The sequence below is a fragment of the Pogoniulus pusillus genome, chromosome 25, assembly GCF_015220805.1.
Source record: "Pogoniulus pusillus isolate bPogPus1 chromosome 25, bPogPus1.pri, whole genome shotgun sequence".
Lineage (NCBI taxonomy): Eukaryota > Metazoa > Chordata > Aves > Piciformes > Lybiidae > Pogoniulus > Pogoniulus pusillus.
In genome coordinates this window covers 12,917,155-12,940,740 of record NC_087288.1, presented here as the reverse complement: position 1 = coordinate 12,940,740, position 23,586 = coordinate 12,917,155, and the positions used below count along the sequence as shown (strand labels likewise).

Sequence of the window (23,586 nt, the reverse complement as noted above, 5' to 3'; positions counted from 1 at the left end):
TCGGCTTCTGTTTATCATTTGCATAGTCAAAGACACAAAATAAATGAAGGCTGTTTTTGCCAGCCTTGCTAGAATAATAGGAAGATAAAACCAATTTTCTGCTTAGCACAAGATTACAGCAGTTCCTTCTTTTCATGTAAAATCTTCTCCCACAACAATCTCCCACTATTTCTATTACTAGTTACTAAGAGTGGATTGCTTTTAGACCTTGAGATGTATCAGAACTTGGGCAGATAGATATACATTTTGATGCAGAATGATTTATTTGTTCTCAGTCCTCACACTCAGACCCTTTATTTTCCCATGTGTGAGCTTTGTTGGATACCACATGTTTCACCAGAAGGCTGCAAGAAGAAAACTTAGGTCACATAGCAGTGATACAGACATATGCAGACCTGTTAGAAGAAAGAATAATAAAAGAGGAAAACTCAAACAGCTGCAAAGATTAGTTCTGAAAAGACAGAAGAAAATACAGCTGGAATGCTTTGTTTAATTTTAAGAACTGCCTTGCAGATAAAACACAGTAGACAATTAGCTGCTCTGACAGTCTGGAAATTCAGTTTTCAGTACCATTCTGTACTGTTGCAGATTAAGAACTGTACAGACAAAATGGGAGATGTACAATGTATAGGACTTTCTCCTGAATGTCTTCAGATGTATCTTAAAACTTCAAATCTAGGTTTCTGAAGGGCACTGTTTAAAATTTGGTGCATTATTGGCCTTTTTTGCTCTTTTAAATTTATGGAATAACTACTGTTGCATCTAGTAAGAGTATCATTGAATTTGTTGAGTTTCTTTCCTACAAAAAAAGTTATACTTGTGACCTCTAAATATGGTTTCTAAAATGTTGTAAGTGCCAGCTTTCACCACTTTTTTGTGTGGAAAGGAGAGGTGTGACAGTTTGGGTGCTACCCGCCCCCCAGCTCTTATGAAATCACCCAGACTAGACTCCAGCCAGCTGGAAATTAGGGAATGAAGCTTTACATTTACAGCCTAGCACAGCATACAAGCAGGTATTTACAATATTTACAGCTATATACAGAAATTTGCAAGTTAAAGATAATACAGAAACACAGCAGCCCTCCCAGAAACCAGAGTCCCCAGGAGGGGCTCCCAACCACCCTTCCACCTCCTTTCCACTGCTCTGGCTGAGGCACTTAGTGCTATGGTCTAGTTGATTGGATGAGACTGGGTGATAGGTTGGACTGGATGATCTCGGAGGTCTCTTCCAACCTGGTTCATGCTATGATTCTATGATTCAATGATTCAGAGTACTTAAGTGCTTAGATATGGCACATAGTGGTCTTTTTATAACCTGTATTTTTCCCTGTCTAAGTCTCTGCATGAGACAGATCTTAGTCAAAATTTTTATTTAGGTTTTAACCAATCTAAAATGAAGTTGCTTTGTGACTTTCAAGACTGTAACAGCTGTGAAAAAGAACAAATTGTTTCTCCTTGCTATCTCAAAAGCAGGGTCATTTATCTGGAGTGCAGCAACCATAATACATCCAGAGCTCCTTATCAAGGTTATAGTCCCTAGCAAGGCAGGCACTGTTTAACCAAAGTAACCAGGCTTATACAATGAAGCTGCTGATCAATGGTCCTCCTTAGAAGAGTATATTTCAGCCTAACCTCAACAGCATCACTCTAACTAAAGCATTAACTCAAAGTGGTTTCACTTAGATGCTATCCAGGCAGTTCAAAGACATACAAAATTGCAGTTATTTATCTGAAGTCTGTATGAATTATCTATACAGGCAATTAGATAAACATAATTTTACCCTTATAGATGTGGAATCTTAGCTGCCATTAATCTTGGGCAATTGAATGGATCATTTAGCAATCGCTGGAAACAAATGTGTTTCTATATGCAAAGATCAATTTTCTATCATTGCAAGTTTATAGAGCGTTAGTGAGAGGGGATCTAATAATAAATTTTACAGTCTGCAAAAATAAATGTGCCCATCACTGTTACAAGGGACCTGCAATGAAGGGAATATCAAATGTATGGCTACACTGCATCAGTTCTCAATGATTAAACAACTAAAATTTGCTCTTGCTTTGCATCCTACACTATGCTAGCAGCTCCACTTGGGATCTTGTGCTAGTTTGAAGCTAGCTAGAATATTTTGGTGAGAAGAACGAGATTACAAGCTGTGAAAGACAAACAGTGATGATGTCTACTTCACTCATAGGCTTGCTGAGATGTATAAGAACAAGAATCCAAACATAGATAAGGCACTTCTTGGGGCATTGCCTGAGTCACACTTCTGCTGGGGAGCTCGGAGCTGCATTTTTTCCTCTCTCTAGCCTCTCTGCTGTCTCTCTGATTAATCCACTTTGCTTCCTAACCCCCTGGCCAAACCCCCATTCTTCCTTGGGACTGGGGTAAGGTTGAGAGAGGTGGGAGAAGGTGGAAGGGTAGTTGGGAGCCCCTCCTGGGGACTCAGGTTTTGAGGAAGTCTGTTGTGTTTCTGTATTACCTTTTACCTTGTATATTTCTGTATATAAATGTAGATACTGTAAATAGCTGCTGGTATATTCTGCTAAGCTGTAAATATAAGCTTCATTCAATTTCCAGATCCAGCTGAGTCTAGTCTGAGTGATTGCTGAAGTGTGGGGGAGTGGGTAACACCCAAACCATCACAGATCTGAACTCTTTTTGATAGCCAGTTAGGACAGAATGAATGTCTATCATCTTCCACAGGGAGGAAATTAAGACACCAGAAACTAGTTAACATACCCGTGGTCACACTGGAGGCTGTTGTAGAACTGGGAATTAAATGATAAGTTTTCTGATTCCCCAGTGCAGAGCTTTACTTGCAAAACCAGGGCTGTTGAAAGGAGTATTTGTAAAAGGGGAGTAAGAGGTAGTGAGAGCTACTGGTGGGTGCAGAGAGCAGGAGTCTTGTCATGACCATTCTGCACTGGCTACTTCAATTTCACATTCCTACTCTGCTACCAAATGAGAAACCAGAAATCGGGCAGTACTTTAAAAAGAGTTGAAGCACTGTGATATTTCTCTTCTACTCCAACTTTGGGAATTCTTTTCCCCCCTCAAATACCTCTGTACAGTATCGACTTTTTCAAAGTGCTGTTATGCCTCTAGAGACTACGACATTCCTGTCAGCCATCTGCAGGTATATGTTATTTCTACTTCTGACCTCATCAATGCCCTTTCAGCACAAAATATAGAACCTAATTTTTAGTAATTCTTAGAATCTTGAAAAATCACAGCAGTGCTACTGGAGGTATCCTTCTGTTGGACCACTTTTCACAGTATAAAGTACCATTTGACACAAGGGAGGGAGGGAGATCTGGACTTTTGTACCAGGAAATGAACTGAAACATGCTTTAGATGAGAAATAAGCTGCAAGAATAGGAGGTGCTCTAAGTGTCAAGAGTTTGCTCTTATTTGCTTCTACAGCAAACTATGAATACTTAGAGGTTAAGAGTGGATAGCCACTACAGACCTCTGAACTTGACCTGTTGAATACATCTTACTGACACTCACTAAAAGATTAAGGAAAATAGACTACTTCCCTTATATAAACAAAACAAATGCCAACTCTAGTCTTGGCTGGAGTAACTGAACAGAGTATGTTCTCTATTTTGATGTGGTCTGTGAAGGAGTTGTGTCAAGTGACATCATCTCCGCTCATGTCCATGAATTTGTGAATAAAGGCAGAAGCAGTTACAGAAGACATGAGTTATGGCCAAACACTTCAAGCAGCTCAGAACTGCTGTACGAGGTGATTTGTCATGGAGAGCTGATTCCTTGTTGCCCTCCTGTTGGGGAAATCCCTGTTAATGTCAGCATGAGTATTCACATAAGCGAGCATGTGGAATCTGGCACCAAGCTACAAAGGAACATGGCAAACAAAAGCAGGCAGTGTAGCTTAGCAATGTTTTCTGAGTATATGTGGCATGCCAGAGACTTTTCTTCCCCTATAAAATCATTGTTATTCACCCACTTGATAGTATTGCAGCATTTAAATATTGATGAAAACAAATCCTGCTGAACCAGAGCTTGGGGCTTAAAAAAAGACACCCACATGCTGTAGGTTTGTGTGCCAGCACAGGCTTTCCATAATGATAGCTAGCATGGCAAAGAGCATCTGAAATCAAATCAAAGCACTCGAGCTTCACCTACCACTGGTTTCAGCTGAAGGAATCATCTTACTTGCTCTGAAATGCCAAAATAAGCAATCCTCACACCAGGCAGGGTATTAGCAGTGCAGCCTGCAGCATCCAGCCCATAGACATGATCATTATGAGTAGCTGTCCTTGCATCCCTTTGCATTGTACTAGTCAAACCTCTGAGATGACATCAGTTAACAGTAGCAGCAAAAAATGAGAGAAAATGAAACATCAGAGAAGTTGACAGGTGATCCATGATGACTGCTGTGTACCTCAGAGTTTCATAGGCACAGAGAGGATAAACAGCTGTGGCTATTTAGTGCATTTTTACCCTGAGTCTTCTCTCCATTCATTGTTGTTTTACAGAGATAGGTAGGGAAGGTTTATGTCCAAACTATTGCATTTATTTACATCCCACTTCACATTAAACTGTCCCAAAGGTTAACTTGCCTTGCTTTGAGGAACACTGTGGTGGTTTTGGAGTTATCCCCTCCTCCATGATTTACCAGACTAACTAAGCCAGCTAGAAGTTAAGGAATGAAGCTATATTTGCAGCAAGGCAAAATGTATAAACAAATATACACAATATATACAGATATTTACAACTATATGGGTCAAGAACTGGCTGGTGGGCTGGGCCCAGAGAGTAGTGGTGAATGGTGCCACATCCAGTTGGCAGCTGTCACTAGTGGTGTTTCCCAGAGATCACTGCTGGGCCCAGTCCTGTTCGATATCTTTATTAATGATCTTGAACAGGAGATTGAGTCCAGCATCAGTAAGCTTGCAGATAACACCAAGCTAGGAGCAGGTGTGGATCTGTAGGATGGTAGGAGAACCCTACAGAGGGACCTGGACAGGCTGGATGGGCAGGCAGAGGCAAATGGGATGAGATTTTACAAGGCTAAATGCAGGGTTCAACACTTTGGCCACAACAACCCCAAGCTGGGGACAGTGTGGCTGGAGAGCAGCCAGGCAGACAGGGGCCTGAGGGTACTGGTAGATAGTAGCTGAACATGAGCGTGCCCAGGTGGCCAAGAGAGCCAGTGGCATCCTGGCCTGGATCAGGAACAGTGTGGCCAGCAGGACAAGGGAGGTTATCCTGCCCCTGTACTCAGCACTGGTCAGGCCACACCTTGAGTGCTGTGTCCAGTTCTGGGCTCCTCAATTCAAGAGAGAGGTTGAGGTACTGGAATGTGTCCACAGGAGGGCGCCAAAGCTGGTGAGGGGCCTGGAGCACAGCCCTGTGAGGAGAGGCTGAGGGAGCTGGGGGTGTGCAGCCTGCAGAAGAGGAGGCTCAGGGCAGAGCTCATTGCTGTCTACAACTCCCTGAAGGGAGGCTGTAGCCAGATGGGGGTCAGTCTCTTCTGCCAGCAACAGAACAAGGAGACACAGTCTCAAGCTGTACCAAGGGAAGTACAGACTGGATGTTAGGAGGAAGTTGTTGCCAGAGAGAGTGATTGGCATTGGAATGGGCTGCCCAGGGAGGTTGTGGAGTTGCCATCCCTGGAGATGTTCAAGCAAAGCGTGGATGAGGCACTTAGTGCCATGGTCTAATTGATTGGCTGGGGCTGGGTGCTAGGTTGGCCTGGATGAGCTTGGAGGTCTCTTCCAACCTGTTTGATTCTATGAAATACCTGCCTTGCATCAAGTCCTCACTCCCAATTACATTTTCAGATCTGCCAGCTAGTTGTTTTGTAAACACAAGTAATTTTGTCATGCTCTAATTTCTTAGTCAAAACATCATGCAGAACAAAGCCAAAGAGTTTACAGAAGTCTTTTAAACCAACACTTTTATCTCACTCAACCATAATTGGAAATTTTTATTTCTTATCAAGCTGGCATGGTGATTAAAAAACAAAATCCACACACTTTTTACTTTGTTTAACTGAGTCTTGTACCAATCATTCAGTTGTTATGATCAGGTCTGAAAGCAGCCTGAAGTTCATTTACCACTTTTGCTCTTCTTCACATGCCTCCCTCTCCCTCACCAGCCCTTCAAATCTTTCTTGTTTGAAAACTCATCAGGAGGTAAACATCAACCAACTCTTTTAAAACACTTGGTAGGAATTAAACCAGAACTCCCACTCCAAGCCAAAAACGAAGGCACAAGCCAAGGTGTGGATGCTATTTCTATCTGCAGTCACCGAGTTTCATAACATCTGGTAAACAACTTCAGGGAAGCCTGTTCCAGCTCTGTATCCCATGTTCATACTCAAGCCATAATGTTTTGTCTTAGGCCTGAAAACAACCTTCTGGTTTAGTAGGCAGCTGTGGAATCAGTCTAAGGTGTTTGCCAGTTCTTCTTACTATTTAAGGGAAGTAGAACTGAAAGGCACTAGAGTTTTAAGCAAAAACAAACCCAGCAAACCATAGTTTAGTTAGTTTTGTTCTGATTAAGCAATTTTATCAGCTAAATTGCTTCTGTTAAGTTTGTGTTTGCTCAGTTTGTACACAGGCCTCTTGCATAGCATCAAAAGGGGGACAAGATGGTTTATTAGCTGGTAAGGAGAAGGAACTGCCAAGAAAACAGTGGAGACTCTAGCATCTGGATCTTCCTGTTTTCAAACAGGCCAGATTTGGACTAAATCCCTTTTATTTTCTGTTGCACTGACAAGTACCAGATACCAGTACAAGTATCAGCGAATCTGTACAATAGTACTGATACACTGACACCTGACAAAACAGGAGGGATGATAAAGCAGCAAATAAATGTGCTTCACAGACAGGTTACTGAATAAGTTTGCCCAAATAACAGCTACACCTACTATACCACATGATCTGTTCACCAAGCAGCAGCCAAAAATATAGTTAAGAGCTAACAGGCTGTTGCAGGAATGAAAATAATCATGTCCCGAGTGCTGTGCAAACCTAGACAAAAGGAGATGGTATTAATGTGTGTGTGAATGAGACTAAGCAAGTGCATTTTGTTATTTGTTCCACTGAGTTGCATAATCCTACTTCCCAGTCATCCAAATAGGATTTAGCACAGTCAACATGTTTTTCTTAATAGGATGATGCTGCGAACTCACGTTCATGCAAGACTGGAAAGCCAGATTATATGCCTAGGGAGAGTACCAATCAGCTTTAGCTGTTAGTGAAATCTGGGGTTTTTTCAGTGACATGGTGTGCCCCACAACAGATCCATCACAAACTTCAGAGGAGCCAACCATTTTGTGTGATACCTAAGTGGTGGTGGTGTTTGTTTGGGGTTTGTTTTGGTTTGTTGTTGGGGTGGTTTGTTTTTTTTTCTGGTTGCTTGCTTTTTAGGGAGGAAAAAAAAGTGTGTCAGCTAGCTTTGCCACATTCCAAGCATTATTCTGTCATGTTACTGGTGAGATGAACTGCTGCCTACAACTACCTGAAGGAAAGCTGTAGCTAGGTGGGGGTCCATCTCTTCTGCCAGGCAACCAGCAACAGAACAAAGGGACACAGTCTCAAGTTGTGCTGGGGGAGGTCTAAGCTGGATGTTAGGAGGAAATTCTTCACAGAGTGATTGACATTGGAATGGGCTGCCCAGGGAGGTGGAGGAGTCACCATCCCTGGACATGTTGAAGAAAAGACTGGATGGGGCACTTAGTGCCATTGTCTAGGGATGGGTGCTAGGTTGGACTGGATGATCTTGGAGATCCCTTCCAACCTGGATGATTCTATGATTCTAGTTTTCATTGCCAAATGTAAGGTTCTGACTAAAGGCAGTGGATGGTGAGACTGTGTTATCCATGAATATGCCTGTTGGGCCTCCGTGGCCCTGGGTAACTCATATCCCCTTCTTATTTATAGGTATTCTTATTTAGTTGTATATCTCATATATCTGATGTGTGAAGTATGACCTATAGCAATAATGCTTTTTGTAAGTATTCCTGCTCTTGCTTGCGTATTTTCAGTAGTGCTTTGGATCTTCCTGTGCTAAGTCTATTTCTCTTCTTTTTGTGCATGAGGTGCTACAAGATGTGTCACCCTACTCTTTTCAACTTGAGTTTGAGCGGTACTGAGAGGAGACTTCCTTGGCGTTGCAGACTGTACAGGCTACAGATTAACTTTGGTCACTCAGCTTGGTACACAGGACTTGAATCCTTCCTTAATTGCTGCAGATTTTCTTTTGTTTTGATCTGCCTCAGCTCCTGTTTAGGATAGGGAGAAGAGCATGCAGGAGCTGGAAAAAAACCCACTCTCTTATTCCTTTAGGAGCTCATTACTCACTGTGCAAGTGACATAGCAAAGTGCTGGCTTGCATTTATTTCAAACTCAGATGTGTGCTGAGCATGGAAGAAGCAGGCACTAACTGAACAGAGGGGTAGTCCTCTCTAACTGCTACTTAGTGTTAAGATCAGAGGACAAAATAGTCTTTAGTGGCAAAAAGAGTAACGAAGAGCAATACCCTATGACTTGACCACAGGTTTTCACATGTTTACTTGTACAGACAAAGACCAGCAGAAAAGGAACAGACTGATTCAAGGCCTTGTGAAATATAAGGGTCTTGCACATGGTCTTCCTGCCTCACCATTCAATTCCAGAAGCATTTCTCCAAACCAGCAGAAGGTATGTGACACTCTGACAGTGCAGGACCTGTCACACTGGTACCACTGACTCTCATGAAAGAGACCAGTCCCCTTACTGTGAGCTGTTGGGGAGTGCCTGTAACACAGCAGTTAAATGCAGGTTTGTTCCTCACAGCTTTGTGTAGTCTAGGCAAAGAGAATATTTGACTCCCACTTTTGCCAAGTGGCAGCTGCCCTTTCATCTAACTGTTACTATCCCTACATGACCTACAATGATAGGCACCTGTGTCATGATTAGATGTACATGACTAAAACATGTCCAGCATGACTGTGCCTGCCACTCAAACCCACACACTTTCTTTTTGCTCCTTTTACAGGTGGAATTAGAATCTTTGAGAAAGTATTACATGGGTGCTCAGACAAAAAGGGAGTGAGTTTAATTGAATAACTTACTGAGGAGTGACAACATTCTTGTTAGGACGATTTCTATATGCAACATTTTCAAGAGAACTAAATCAGAGATTTTCTTAGGATTCCCCCTGAATGCAATGTAATAACTTTAAATCCTTTGAATTTCAGAATGATGTTTACTGGTGAAAGCAAGACCCTAAAGTAATTCAGCTTAATTCTATATATTCTGCCAGATACCAGAAGCTGTTCAACCTCATGCTAGTATGGGTAGGCCTGTTCTTCACCAAATTTGGCCAGTGTACCTCACTTCAAAGTCTTGCAGAACATCTCCTTCTGCCATAGTCAAGAGTCTCTAAATACAGTAGACTATATTTAGATTGTAAAACTTTCCAGTTTTTGAGAATTGAGGTTTCCTTTTAGATCAGCAGTGATGCTGTTTATAAAGAATGTCATCCAACTCAAGCATGTGCATTATTTGGATCTGTGAAACTGTGCTCTCCCTGAGACACGTAGCAAAATCACAGGCCACAATTTCACCTGTGTTATTAATGAGGATAACAATGGCTCTGTTTGACTTTGAATCCATGAGAAGGAGTGTTCAGCGAGTTCTTGGGGGAGCAGGGAATGCTCTCACACAGGGGTATCCCCTCTCTGGGTACAGTTTCAACACTTCATTATAGCTCAAATACAAAAACCATAAAGAGAAAGGTATACTGGAAACTACAATGCTTATAGCTCAAATACTGAAATCATAGAGAGAAAAGTGTATGACAAGAAATGCTGAGTAACTCTATTGATCAAGGAGCAGATTATACTCACCCTACCCAACTGACCAGCAAAACTCCTGAGATGCATAGATGGCAGGGCTGGCAGGCACTTACCTTCTTAAGGCAGGCGTCCCCACCGGGAACCACACTGTCAGGGTGGTAAGACTGGTGCTGCTCCAACCCAGCCACTTAGGCTCTCACTAGAGATGGGTTCAGAATTCTGTCACATATGGCCAAGACATCCCAGAAGGCTGAACAAAGCAGAACAGAGCTCCTCCTTTATTTTGCTGTCTGTTACATCCCATCTTTCCCTACTGCTCATGGGCATACTTGCAAGCCCCAGATCTTATCTCTAGTAACCTACTGACAACCAGCCTCCTATAACTTCTGATCAAACACATGTCAACTCTTCCCTCTTACAGTCATGCTCACACCTGCACGGGTGTACAAGCAGAAAGAATAGAAGATGCTATTTAAGGGCTATCAGATTGCCAGTAAGCATCAGTTGTGTAGAGGAGAATGCAAAATGCCAAGAAAGAAAAATGTCCTGTTCTCCCTGTGTGGGCCCTGGTAAGCAAAACATTTCCTAGGACTACTTGTCATTAGCATCCTCAACCCTGTAAAGAGAAGGAAGGCAAAAGAAGCTAGAAAAAAGAGCTTGCTAACTAGCCCTAGCACAGTGGCAGGGTGGTTTTTCTCCTTCCTTGGTAACTCAGTGCACATAAGACCATCTGAAAAGTTTCTTAATATTCCTCCTGTATGAATTGGTTTGTAGGAGACACTGCCTTCAATGAATTGGTTTTGTGATTTTTATCCCAGTTACTTTGTTCTTTAACTTACAGGCAAAGTGGCCACTGGTGGAAAATGCTCACCTACATTTGACACCAGGCCAGAGCAACAGTTCTAGGACAAAGAGAGAGAAGTGCCTGTCTGTATCTTTTCAGAAGCCCTCTTCAAGGACTTTGATGTCAGCTCCCACTGCAGAGAAGACTACCCAAAGTACTGCTCAGTATGCTTTGTCTCAGACTGCTGTTCACAACTCAAGTAGAGGCAGATCATCTGCTACACCACTTCTGCAGCCTTGCATGCATTTAGACAGCTGCAGCAGGAAGAAGGTGTTTCAAAACTCTTCTAATAAAACCTACTCTGGGGACCTCCTTGACAAACATTCAATATACTTCTCAGAAAAGCAGCAGTGCTTTACTCCTCAAATCTTGAAAACATCACACCAATCTTTTCTTGTAAAATATAGGTATTATAATCCTCCTCCTCAAAGAAGGAACTCCTCCCTTGGCAAACCATCACTTAAATCAGCAGACATCAACAACGACAAGAAAAGAGAGTTGCATGGATAACTTTGTTTATACATCAGTACTACAAGTAAATAATTTTGCTATTAAAGCAGAACTGATTTTTCACCATGCTTTTTCCTTTCATGTTTTTAGAAGATACATGTGTGGTGGGCTAGGAACTCCCCCCCTCCCCCCAGGTAAAATTTACCAGACCAGCTAAATACAGCTTAGGGGTAAGATAAAGGTATATTTTACAGCAAAGCTAGTTACAAGCATATATACAAAATATATTTACAATTATAAACGATTTAGCAATAATACAGAAATCATAGAATCATAGAATCAACCAGGTTGGAAGAGACCTCCAAGATCATCCAGTCCAACCTAGCACCCAGCCCTAGACAATCAACTAGACCATGGCACTGAGTGCCTCAGACAGGCTTTTCTTCAGCACTTCCAGGGACAGCAACTCCACCACCTCCCTGGGCAGCCCATTCCAATGCCAATCACTCTCTCTGGCAAGAACTTCCTCCTAACATCCAGACTAGACCTCCCCTGGCACAACTTGATATTGTGTCCCCTTGTTCTGATGCTGGTTGTCTGGGAGAAGAGACCAACCCCACCTGGCTACAACCTCCTTTCAGGTAATTGTAGACAGCAATGAGATCACCCCTGAGCCTCTGCTTCTCCAGGATAATAAACCTCAGCTCTTGCTTCTCCAGGCTAAACAACCCCAGCTCCCTCAGCTCTTGCTTCTCCAGGCTAAACAACCCCAGCTCCCTCAGCTCTTGCTTCTCCAGGCTAAACAACCCCAGCTCCCGCAGCTCTTGCTTCTCCAGGCTAAACAACCCCAGCTCCCGCAGCTCTTGCTCCCACAGTTTCATTCCAGATCCCAGTCAATCCTGAACTAGCAAGCTGTGACACTACAATGCATCTTAGCAAAGTGCATCATAGAAAAAAAATGTAAAGAGTTGTTCCCCTCTCCTATAGAAGCAAAATAAATAAATGGAAGAATTTCTTTCTTTAAGGTGTTTGCGCTATCACAACGATCCACACTGAAAGGCTAGGGCCAAACAGAACCAGTGCTGCTGGCACCCAGCTGCAGCATCCTCTCTGGGTTTCATTTGCTGCATCTGACATCCTGTCACACACACACTTCATGCTCCCACTTCTAATAGAAGTGGATCACATTCCTAATATTTAGAGAGCTGTGATCAACCACAGGTCTGTTTGGAGGCCTGCTAAAAGTGACAGCCTTGTGTGTTCCTTTTCTATGCCATTTCCTGGGCTGCACTTTAAATGGGACAAACTCCACCTTTGGTAGAGAATTTAACCCCTGTGTTTAAGACTTCAGTCTTTCTCAAGTGCTATGCTTTGATGCTGGAGAAGTGCTAAGACCAAATCAAAGCAATCTGACACCAAACAAAGATATGTCCCTTTCAATCTAGAGGATTTCACTTAAAAAACCTCTTCTAAATGTTGTTTTATTAAGTGTCTCTTAAGACAAGTGGTTAGCTTCTTTTCTGAGCAAAGGTAAGATCTTTTCTCCTGCCTTCTGGATACAGCAGTTTTAGGCAAATTTCAAGGCCCAAACACTGAGTTGAACAGTAGCTGGTTTGAGAAACACTGACACCACAGATTGGAGAGATTGCCAAGTATCATGCCTGCCCATACAGCAGAGGTAAAAAGATGATAAATATTCAAATAACAAAAAACCTCAGAATGCTAATGGGTGTTGGCCTCCTTATTAACAGGAGGATTGGCATCCTTCAGAAAATAAGTTGGTTTTCCCTACAGATAGTGAAAACCAAACCAAGAGAACAAAAAGTGGTACCTGTGTGGCATGCCAGCAGCAGGGGTCATGTGTGAGCTCCACATGAAGCCAAATTCAGGACACTGTGGGGCACCAGGGTGTCTCTGCTCAGGTTTGTAAAGTGCTGACTTGAGATGGAGGTTGTTTAGATGCTATACACAATTCCCTCAAAAATAAAGCTTACTAAGGATACATGTATTGTTGTACACCTGAGTAAAGCTTAAGCCTGGTGTTTTCCTCTCCAAAAATACTGACTGAAGACTTCAAAGGAATCCAGGGGAAAAAAAAGAATAAAACTGATTGCCCAAGGACAGATTTAAAGGACTTTTAAATTATATGTCTGCATGTTCAGTCATGCAACAATGAAAAGAAAAAGACCAATACTGTCTCTGTATGTTAGAAGGACACAGCAGGCACAGGAGAAAGAAACACTCTTGGGAAAGATAGTGAGAAGTATAAATGTAACCTACAGTATGAAAACTCTGTGGGCAGTGACTTTTACTAGAATAGGTATAGTTCCCACAAGAGACAAAATGGAAGCTGAATCACTTTGAAATTTGAAAAAGCTAGTTGGCCAGCAGAGGGAAAGGAATTTCATAGTGAGTGGGCTTCTTGTCCTACAGAAATATATTTTTCCTCTTTTACATTGTTGTCTTCATACCAAAGTATTTTTTTTTCAGTATCACTGTTTTCTGGACCAGACAGACAAAATAAGAATATGGAGACATTTCTCAAGGTCTTTGCCTTATCCTTTTTTACCCATGCTGGATGCCTGTCAACTTGTTATTTGGGTACTTCCTTCTCTGGGCTCTGTTCTTCTGAGTACTTGCTGTCCAAAACCAACACCGTTTTCCAAGTTCCTGGCTGGCAATTACTCCAGTGTAGTGTCTGACATCCGTTCCCTACAACAACCTCCACTCTGGCCTGCTGCCAGCTAATGCATTATGAAGATGCTTAAACCCATCTAGCTTCATTGCCTGATCCACAGCCTGTGTTGGGCCATGCACTGCAGACAAGTGATCCTCTCCCCCCAACCAGGAAATTCACCGCTGTAGCACCTGTAGCTTTGAGAAAGAGCAGAACCTTCCCTCTTCCAGGGAGAGGGTTATGTGCTCAATAGGATGTTACACAGTAACCAAGGGGAAGAAGAAAGCAATTAATTGCCTCACTGTTAGGAAAACAAAACACGAAGTCAGCAACAACAGACAAAACAACGCCACCCCAAACCCAACAACAAAAGCCACAAAAGAAGACGGTAACTCCATAGCTGGGAAAGAAAGAGTGAAGAAAGAATATAGGGAATGCATACATGGAGGAAAGAAGGAGTGTCTCAAAGACAAGAGCCTTTATGATTAACTTCAAAGGTGAAGGTGCTAGTAATCTCTAGGTACCTACATGGCATAGCTACGGTGTAAAGTGGTGCACTGAGTGCCATTCTTTTGCTGGACTCCAGCCCAAGGCAATTTTCAGTCTGGTTCATCAAGCTACGTCTGAAAAGCAATTTTCTTTGCCTTAGAACATGCAATTTCAAACAGTGTGCCCAGGAGGAAGCATGCACCGCTCCTCCCACCAAGATTTACTTCTGCTGTTCATGCTGTTTTACTGCTCCTGCAGACTGCGTTCTGTGGTCTGCTTAGAAATCTTTGGCTAAGGGCTCTTTTTCCCTACACAAGCTCAAGGGTTAAAATATGTTTTTATGTCTGAGAACTATTTTTTTTCTAGCACATTTACTAAAAAACTGGACAGTTTTTCTAACAGACTTTTGCAGAACAAACAGAGTCTCCTATTCATGCTAGTAATGAAATGGTCTCCACTCAGGAAAGCTTGTAAGAGTTTTCTTTTGTTTTATCTAGCCACTTACTCAAACCAACATCAGGTAGTTTTAGAATCATAGAAGCAACTAGGCTGGAAGAGACCTCCAAGATCAGCCAGTCTAACCTAGCACCCAGCCCTAGCCAATCAACTAGACCATGACACTAAGTGCCCCAACCAGGCTTTTCTTGAACACTTCCAGGGATGGCGAATCCACCACCTCCCTGGGCAGCCCATTCCAATGCCAATCACTCTCTCTGGCAACTTCCTCCTAACAGCCAACCTATACCTCCCCTGGCACAACTGGAGACTGTGTCCCCTTGTTCTGTTGCTGGTTGCCTGGGAGAAGAGACCAACCCCCACCTGGCTACAACCTCCCTTCAGGTAGTTGTAGACAGCAATGAGCTCTGCCCTGAGCCTCCTCTTCTGCAGGCTGCACACCCCCAGCTCCCTCAGCCTCTCCTCACAGGGCTGTGCTCCAGGCCCCTCACCAGCTTTGGCGCCCTCCTGTGGACACATTTCAGTACTTCAACATCTCTTGAATTGAGGAGCCCAGAACTGGACACAGCACTCAAGATGTGGCCTGACCAGTGCTGAGTCCAGGGGCAGAATAACCTCCCTTGTCCTACTGGCCACACTGTTCCTGATGCAGGCCAGGATGCCATTGGCTCTCCTGGCCACCTGGGCAAACTGCCAGCTCCTGTTCAGCTACTATCTACCAGCACCCCCAGGTCCCTCTCTGCCTGGCTGCTCTCCAGCCACTCTGTCCCCAGCCTGTAGCACTGCTTGGGGTTGTTGTGGTCAAAGGTTAGAACCCTGCACTTGGCCTTGTTAAATCTCATCCCATTGGCCTCTGCCCACCCATCCAGCCTGTCCAGGTCCCTCTGCAGGGCTCTCCTACCCTCCAACAGATCCGCACCTGCTCCTAGCTTGGTGTCATCTGTAAACTTACTGATGCTGGACTCAATCTCCCAGTCCAAGTCATCAATAAAGAAGTGTGAGAATGAGGTTTCAGCTGCACAATAGATATGTTAAACCCTGGTCCATACTCAGAATTCAAGAAGCCATCACAAGTCCATGAAAAATATTTCCATAAAGACAAAAAAAAAATATGGTTCTTGCTAAGAGCTATAGCTGAAAGAGTAGCTCTTAGAATGCAGAAGAGTGGAAAAAAACATCATTCCTAGGCTTGAAATAGCCATCAGAATGGGTCTGCAAGTGCATCATTTCAGGAAATTGCTGGGAAGCTAACACAGCACCTGCAAGGGTACAGGATCTGGTGCCCATCTGTCTTCCAGTGAGCAAACTGTTCCAAAGAACTTATTTCCTGGATTTTTATCATATAAAGCCAAAACATTCTGAAGACAAAAAGTAACATCTTACACTTGTGTTATGCCTTTACTTTCAGAAGCATCATAAAGCATTAATTCTCAAGAAAAAAAAAAGCATTGTAAAGACATCAAAAGCTTCACCTCATTTGAGGTGGAAGACAGCTGATAAATGTCATCCAGTAATACTACCAAAGATTTCAGGACAGGAACATAGACAGCTGAATGCCACAGATGAAAAGGTGAAAGCCCTTACTCAAATATAATTATTTGCTTTGATTACTGTGGGAGTATAGCCTCTGTGGTAAGATCCCACAGGATATTTCAGTGTCTTTCATAGCCAGTAGGGGGAAAGCCTATTTTTACATTTTTAAGTCAAACCAAAAATCCTTTCTGATGTACCACACCCCAGCACTACCCTGAGTCACATGGAAGCAAACACAGAAAGCGACCTCTGCTTAATCCCTGGTGCTATCTCATGCATGTTCTTTACTCTTCCTTTCAAGGGCCATACCCTTTCTACTTAGCCCACCACATCTCAGAGTTGCCTTAGGAAGAGATATTCAGGATCATAGGACGTTAGAGGTTGGAAAGGACCTCCAGAGATCGAGTCCCACCCCCTTGCCAGATATACCAGCAGATGAGTGTGATTTTGGATGCTAATGCAATAATTACTGGCTTAATCAAAGTGAATAAGCAATTTACCAACAATCCCTTTCAGCAGTGTGCACTGTTACCATTTAAATACAGGTTCTTGTAATGCTCTATAATTAGATAATGCACATGGGAAAGTTTTAAAAGAGCAGCAGGATAAGTGACTGTGCTGACATGAGCACCCAAGCTTATTCTTCTCGCAACAGAAAACATCACTGATCTCGTATATGGAAACTTTCTTAACCACTACTGACACACCAGCCCCAGCCCAGCAGAAGGGAAGATGTTCTCTTCTGCATGGGACTTAAAGTAGGAAACTTCTACTCTGGCAAAGTAGCATGGATAATATTTTCAAGAATTCCAGTGAGAACAGTTCCATTTCAATTTCTTAAATTTCTTCTGGAGTTTCAACTGGACATACTCATTTCACTGCCTGCTCTGGCAGTACACACTGCCTAGCCAAGTGTATACTGACATAGAATCATAGAAGCAACTAGGCTGAAAGAGACCTCCAAGATCAGCCAGTCTAACCTAGCACCCAGCCCCATCCAATCAGCTAGACCATGACACTAAGTGCATCATCCAGGCTTTGCTTCAACACTTCCAGGGACAGTGACTCCACCACCTCCCTGGGCAGCTCATTCCAATGCCAATCACTGTCTGGCAATGACTTCCTCCTAACATCCAGCCTAGACCTCCCCAGCACAACTTGAGACTGTGTCCCCTTCTGTTGCTGGTTGCCTGGGAGAAGAGACAAATCTCATCTGGCTACAACCTCCCTTCAGGTAGTTGTAGACAGCAATGAGGTCTGCCCTGAGCCTCCTCTTCTGCAGGCTGCACACCCCCAGCTCCCTCAGCCTCTCCTCACAGGGCTGTGCTCCAGGCCACTCACCAGCTTTGGCGCCCTCCTGTGGACACTTTCCAGCACCTCAACCTCTCTCTTGAATTGAGGAGCCCAGAACTGGACACAGCACTCAAGGTGTGGCCTGACCAGTGCCGAGTCCAGGGGCAGAATAACCTCCCTTGTCCTACTGGCCACACTGTTCCTGATGCAGGCCAGGATGCCATTGGCTCTCCTGGCCACACTGCTAGCTCATGTTCAGCTACTATCTACCAGTACCCTCAGGTCCCTCTCTGCTCTCCAGCCACTCTGTCCCCAGCCTGTAGCACTGCTTGGGGTTGTTGTGGCCAAAGCGTAGAACCCTGCACTTGGCCTTGTTAAATCTCATCCCATTGGCCTCTGCCCACCCATCCAGCCTGGCAAGGTCCAGCTCTTCCCCCTTTGCATGCTGATTCAGCTACATGCATACAGTAGTAAATACCAGTTTCTTCAGGGCTTCCATAAATGGAAACAATTGCAAAACATACATGAACCACGTTTACAGGATGCTCATCTACCTCACAACGACAGGACACATGTACAGCTGAATTTTCACATCTGCATGGATGAGAGTTTTGATTATCTTAGCCACTGAAACCAAGTCTAACCAGACCATGGCCTAGTTATATCAGCAGGAAGAGAAAAAAAGAAGGAAAGGAGATGCTCACATAATCAAAACACAGAACAGAATCTTCTGGTGCAGCACTGTGGAGATCTAGCCACAAGTGCTCACAGTCCTCAGCCTCCCATTCTGAATTTTTCCCTTTTGTTGAAGGCTGTCTTTAGCAGTCAACTCAGCAAAACAGAACACAGAAGCTATAAAATGACCTCATAATATTTACAAAGATCAGCCTTGCAAATAGGTTTAAATAACGTTTAGATTACTTCAGACACGATTATAAGAATCACTTCAGAGCCAGGGAAGAGGTTTGACAGTTGCTCTTTTCACCGGTCTTGGGTATTTCTCAATGTCTGTCAAGGCCATCCATGTCTCTAGAGGAGAGGAAAGCCCTTGCCATTAAATATGGCAGATCTCATCTGTCAGTTTAACAGAGCATTTGCACAAAGAAAACCACTGGATCTTTGTCACACAGTTTGGATTGCTATTTACTTCCTAAGCACCAGGTACACCAAGCTAGACAAGTGATTCCTTTTGAAGCACTGGACATTCCGCGTTCCCAGCTCGTGAAAAGTGAATTATCCACTGTCCTTAATATGTTCCCACAAGAACAACTCATTTTTTGTTGAAGTGCCCATCCTAATGAATTTCAAATTGGACTAGTTTTCAGGGTTTTCCAATAAGTTTCTCAGACTCTGCTGAACAGCTTTTAATTCCATCCTTCCTTTTTCCTTTTCTACATGACAACTTCTAGATTCCATTTTGTGTTACAAAAAGCCACAGGTCTTCAAAGAGAGCCTATCAGGATTGTCATCTCTTAATGAACTGAAATTCCATGGAGGTGTTCTGGTACTCCTAACTGATTAAACAGTAATCCATTTTTTACTTGATTCATTCTATTACATTAGTAATTTTCTCTGTCTTGAGAAAGTCAAATCACACAGGTTAGACACCCTCAGTCCACTCTGCAATCATGTGTCATTCAGAACCCACTCATGTGTTTTCCAAGACAGGTGAACTTTTAGACTGCTTACTGACAAGGAGGAATTCTAACTGCAGATCATGTATGAAATGAAGTGAAATTCCACCCAGGTTTTTTTGTGTTACAAATACCCACAGGTCTTCAAAGAGAGCCTATCAGGATTATCATCTCTTAATGAACTGAAATTCCATGGAGGTGTTCTAGTACTCCTAACTGATTAAACAGTAATCCATTTTCCACTTGATTCATTCTGTTACAGTAGTAATTTTCTCTGTCTTGAGCAAGTCAAATCACACAGGTTAGGTACTCTCAGTGCCTTACTGACAAGCCAGGATTCAAATTGCAGATCATATATGAAGTGAAATTCCATGGAGGTGTTCTAGTACTCCTAACTGATTAAACAGTAAATCATGAATTTCATTACCATTTTCCCTTTTCCCACTACAGTTGTGCTGGAACACTGATCTACTGACTGAAGTTAACTCTAAAACTTCAAGCTGGATGCCCTATCCCTGAGGAACCTGTGTATGTGGTAGGCATAACCTTAGACTATATGGAGTTCTAGGCTAAGTAGCAGACTTCCATATTATCCTTAGAAAGAAAAGTGTGCTAGTTTGAGGCTAGCTGAAATATTTTTGTGAGAGAAAAGGAAACAATGGTGATGGCTACTTCACTCATAGGCTTGCTGAGATGTATAAAAACAAGAACACAAAACATACATACCACAGTTGCAGTGGCTCTCTGTTGCAGCTGGTGCATGAACTTCTCTCCCTAATCTGCTTTCTGTGTAACTGATCCTTCTCCTTTCTAACCCTCGTGGCTGATCCTCCAAACTCACCTCGCACATAAGGCAAACTCTGGGATAAAGTAGAGGGGTGGAAAGAAGGTGGAAGGGAGCCCCTCCTGGGAACTCTGGTTTCTGGGAGTGGGTATTGCATTTCTGTATCACTTCTAACTTGTATATTTCTGTGTATAGCTGAATATATTATAGATATCTGCTTGTATATTGTGCTAAGCCACAAATATAAACCTTCATTCCTTAATTTTCAACCAGCTGAGTCTAGTCTGGGTGATTTCATATGAGTGGGAGGAGGGGCAGGGAATTCCCAAGTCATCTTAGAAAGGTAAATGTGCTGCTGCTTTTTGCAATGTGTTCCTTGGAGCTCTGCTCCATGGTAGCTTATTGTGTGCAGGCTCTCATCTTCCCACAGGCACTTAGGACAGAAGAGGCTGTACCAAGGGAAAGGGGATAAAGGTGAGAGCCAAGTGCTTTTGAGGACTTGCCTGCACTGTAGATGTCTAAAAACATTCCTGTACAGGCACAGAAGTACCTCAGGTGTTGCTTGAGCATTGCTGCAATCTTGTAAAGCAGTACTTAGACTCCTCACTTTGTCTGTGCAGATGGAAACAGCATTTGCAACATGACTGCAAAGTTACAAGAGCTTTCCTGCATTGTGTTGCCACTCCTAACTCAGCTCTGGTGCTGCAGCACTGTCAGGCATGCAGCCTTTTGCCATGGCCAGCTGAACATGCCTCTCAACCAATCAGCTGTGTTTTGCTTACCTACAGTCACTGCAGTTTTGGCTTGATACTGAATTGTTTTTCAGCACCCCTTCAGCAGTTTTGCCTCCCTGCTTCTTCCCAGTATGGGCTGCAGTTGCCAGAGAGATTTAGCTATAGGAGAGATAATTTGGACTGCAAAATTTCTTACAAATGAAAAAGTCTCTCAGAGTATTTTAGGGAGCTAGAGGAAATAAATGAATGAGATAGCGGGGACAAAACTGAAACACCTACTTAACCAAAACCTCATTTCAGTCTTCTTCTCCAGTTAATTAAGTATTGAGGGAAATGGAGGCAAAAAGCACATTTTAAAGCAATCAAGCACTGCCAGAAATCAAACCAGCAATTCGAAAAGAGAACAACACTGCTCTCTGCCATCTGACAAAATAAGATATTTGACAGGGAACAATATGTGCAGTACTGGTTAATTGAGAGGAGAGGAGAAGAATAATCATAGCTGCATTACTGAATTTATAGAAGTTTCTCCCATGTACTACAGGGATGATGCCTGCTACAGAATTCTCTTGCCTGCTACAGCAAGGCAGCAATCACTTATGTTCTCATCAACATTTTCACAATGTACCCTAGGCAGCAATGCAGAAATAGTAACTGTGGTGGCTGAAACCAGGAGACTTGCCTCTAAAATGACTGCAAAATCCCACACTTTCCTCTGCTGGTGACAAGATATGGGATGAGAAACCAATAGGGAAGAAATTTTCATTAAGGATTGCTCTCCTTTGTTAGAGCTCGTCAGAGCACCAAGCATTCTTCACCAGTTCACAGGGTATGGAATACAGCTATTCCAGCACCCATCCTACAGCAGGTTAGGTTGTGCCTGTTTTCAAAGCATCAGATTTAGAGCAAAGACAAAACTTCAGTTTCCCCACCTTTTAGTTCTACCTTGTAGCCAAACCCAGTGAACTCTGCTCACAAACTCCATTAAAGGTCCCTTCCAACCTAAAGCATCCTATGCTTTTGAAAGCTCTGGCAGATCTTTCAATGCTATCACAGAATGTTAGGGGTTGGAAGGGACCTCTAGAGATTGCCCAGTTCAACCACCCTGCCAGAGCAAGATCACCTAGGGCAGGCTGCACAGAAACACATCCAAGTAGGTTTTGAAAATCTCCAGTGAAAGAGACTCCACAAACCCTCTCAGCAGCCTGTTCCAGTGATCTGTCACTCTCACTGTAAAGAAGAGGTGTCTCCTCACATTGAGTGTTCTAGCTTGTCCCCATTGTTCCTTGTGCTGTCACTGGGCATCACCAAAAAGAGACTGGCACCTTCATTTTGACACACACCCCTCAGATATTCATAATGTTGATAAGATCCCCTCTCTGTCTTCTCTACCCAAAACTTTCAGTCTTCCTTCCTACAAGAGATGCTCAAGTCCCTTAATCATCCTTGCAGCACTCTGTTGGACTCTCTGCTGCATATCCCTGTCTCTCGAACTGGAGAGCCCAAAAATGGACACAGTATTCCAGGTGTGGTCTCACCAGGGTAGAATAGAGGGGGAGGAGAACCTCTCTGAAGCTGATGGACATATTTTTCCTAAGGCACACCAGAACGCTGTTGGCCCTCCTGGCCACAAGGGCACATTGCTGTCCCATGGATGACATGGATGCAGAAAGCAGCAGTTAAACACAGAGGAGATCAGCCTATATGAGGAGGCCCAGCCAGCACCTGTGGGTAATGTCAGAGCACTCATCAAGCCTATTCCTACATAGCCAGGGGGCCACCAGGTCCCCTGGCCTTTGAACCCCTCCACCACTCACCCAGTGTGCACACACCAAGGTGGGAGACTCACCAGTGGTGACAGGAGGAGGATCCTCTGCTCAGTTGGGCAAGCTTGAGACTACTGCCTCTTCTGCAGCCGATTATAAAGGGGAGTGAGCAGGGAGGGCAAAGTGGTCGCACCTGGGGTGGGAGGAGACTGCAACAGCACCCAGGTGCTGTAGGTTTGGGGAAAAAAGGGGGAAATGTGGGGTGGGAAAGGAGCAAAGATTATATTCTTCACAGAAAGAGTGATTGGCATTGGAATGGGCTGCCCAGGGAGATGGTGGAGTCAAATCCCAAGAGGTGTTTAAGAGGAGACTGGATGAGACACTTACTGCCATGGGTTAGTTAATTAAAAGGTTAGGTGACAGGTGGGACTTGATGATCCTAGAGGTTTTTTCCAACCTGGTTAATTCTGTAATTCTGTGATTCTGTAACTGCTCACAAGAAATTGACAAGGACAAAGTATCAGTCATCTCCATTCCTGCTTTAACCTTCACCACCTGAATCTAAGTTAATTTAAAAGGATCTAAACTATGCTCCTTAGGAGAACTAAAATCTTCAATCACTTCATGCCAGACGATATCTGACTAGCACCTTTAAATCTCTACAGCACTGAAAATATTAATTTTCAGCACAAGACCAAAAAAACCCCAGAACATTTCCCTTGTCTGTAGTGGAGAAACCAAAGCAGTCCCCAGGCACAATTAACAGTTTCCCATTCCTCTCTTTTGTCCAAAAAAAAACCCCAACCCAGTAAGCCAATGTGGATACACAGACTTAGTGAAAAAGGCAATCTTCCTTCACAATATCAAATGCACTTACACTGAATTTGATGTGGTACTCAGCAGGGCTTCTAAAGAAAGGTACCCTGAGGCACCATCCATCCAGTACTGAAAGTGGAGTCTCACTAAGCTTTCATCTGTTTAATTTATGAAGCACAGTAGCAGAAGGGCAAAATACAGAAAGCTGCTGACTTTTCTGTGCACCCATCAATCATCACTGCACTCAAGTATTTCACCAGTTGAGTTGTCAAGGGAAATTCTGTCTACTGTT

At 43.4% G+C, this 23,586-nt stretch overlaps 1 protein-coding gene and 1 long non-coding RNA gene across 3 annotated transcripts in view; one reads left to right on the top strand and one right to left on the bottom strand.

Moving 5' to 3' along the window:
- LOC135186622 (spermatogenesis-associated protein 7 homolog) overlaps nt 1-11,226 on the top strand; it is a 101,400-nt gene extending 90,174 nt beyond the window's left edge. For both annotated transcript variants that reach the window (XM_064164510.1, XM_064164509.1), the window contains 2 exons: nt 8,561-8,679; nt 10,660-11,226. In XM_064164510.1, coding sequence (XP_064020580.1) covers nt 8,561-8,679; nt 10,660-11,172 — 632 coding nt within the window. In that variant the 3' untranslated portion in view covers nt 11,173-11,226. The remainder of the gene's footprint in view (nt 1-8,560; nt 8,680-10,659) is intronic.
- On the bottom strand, nt 272-22,592 carry LOC135186625 (uncharacterized). Its single transcript, XR_010307062.1, has 3 exons — nt 22,562-22,592; nt 20,761-20,871; nt 272-395 (listed from the first exon to the last, which is right to left on the bottom strand). It is a non-coding gene; the product is annotated as an uncharacterized LOC135186625 (long non-coding RNA).
- Between the last annotated feature and the right edge of the window lie 994 nt (nt 22,593-23,586).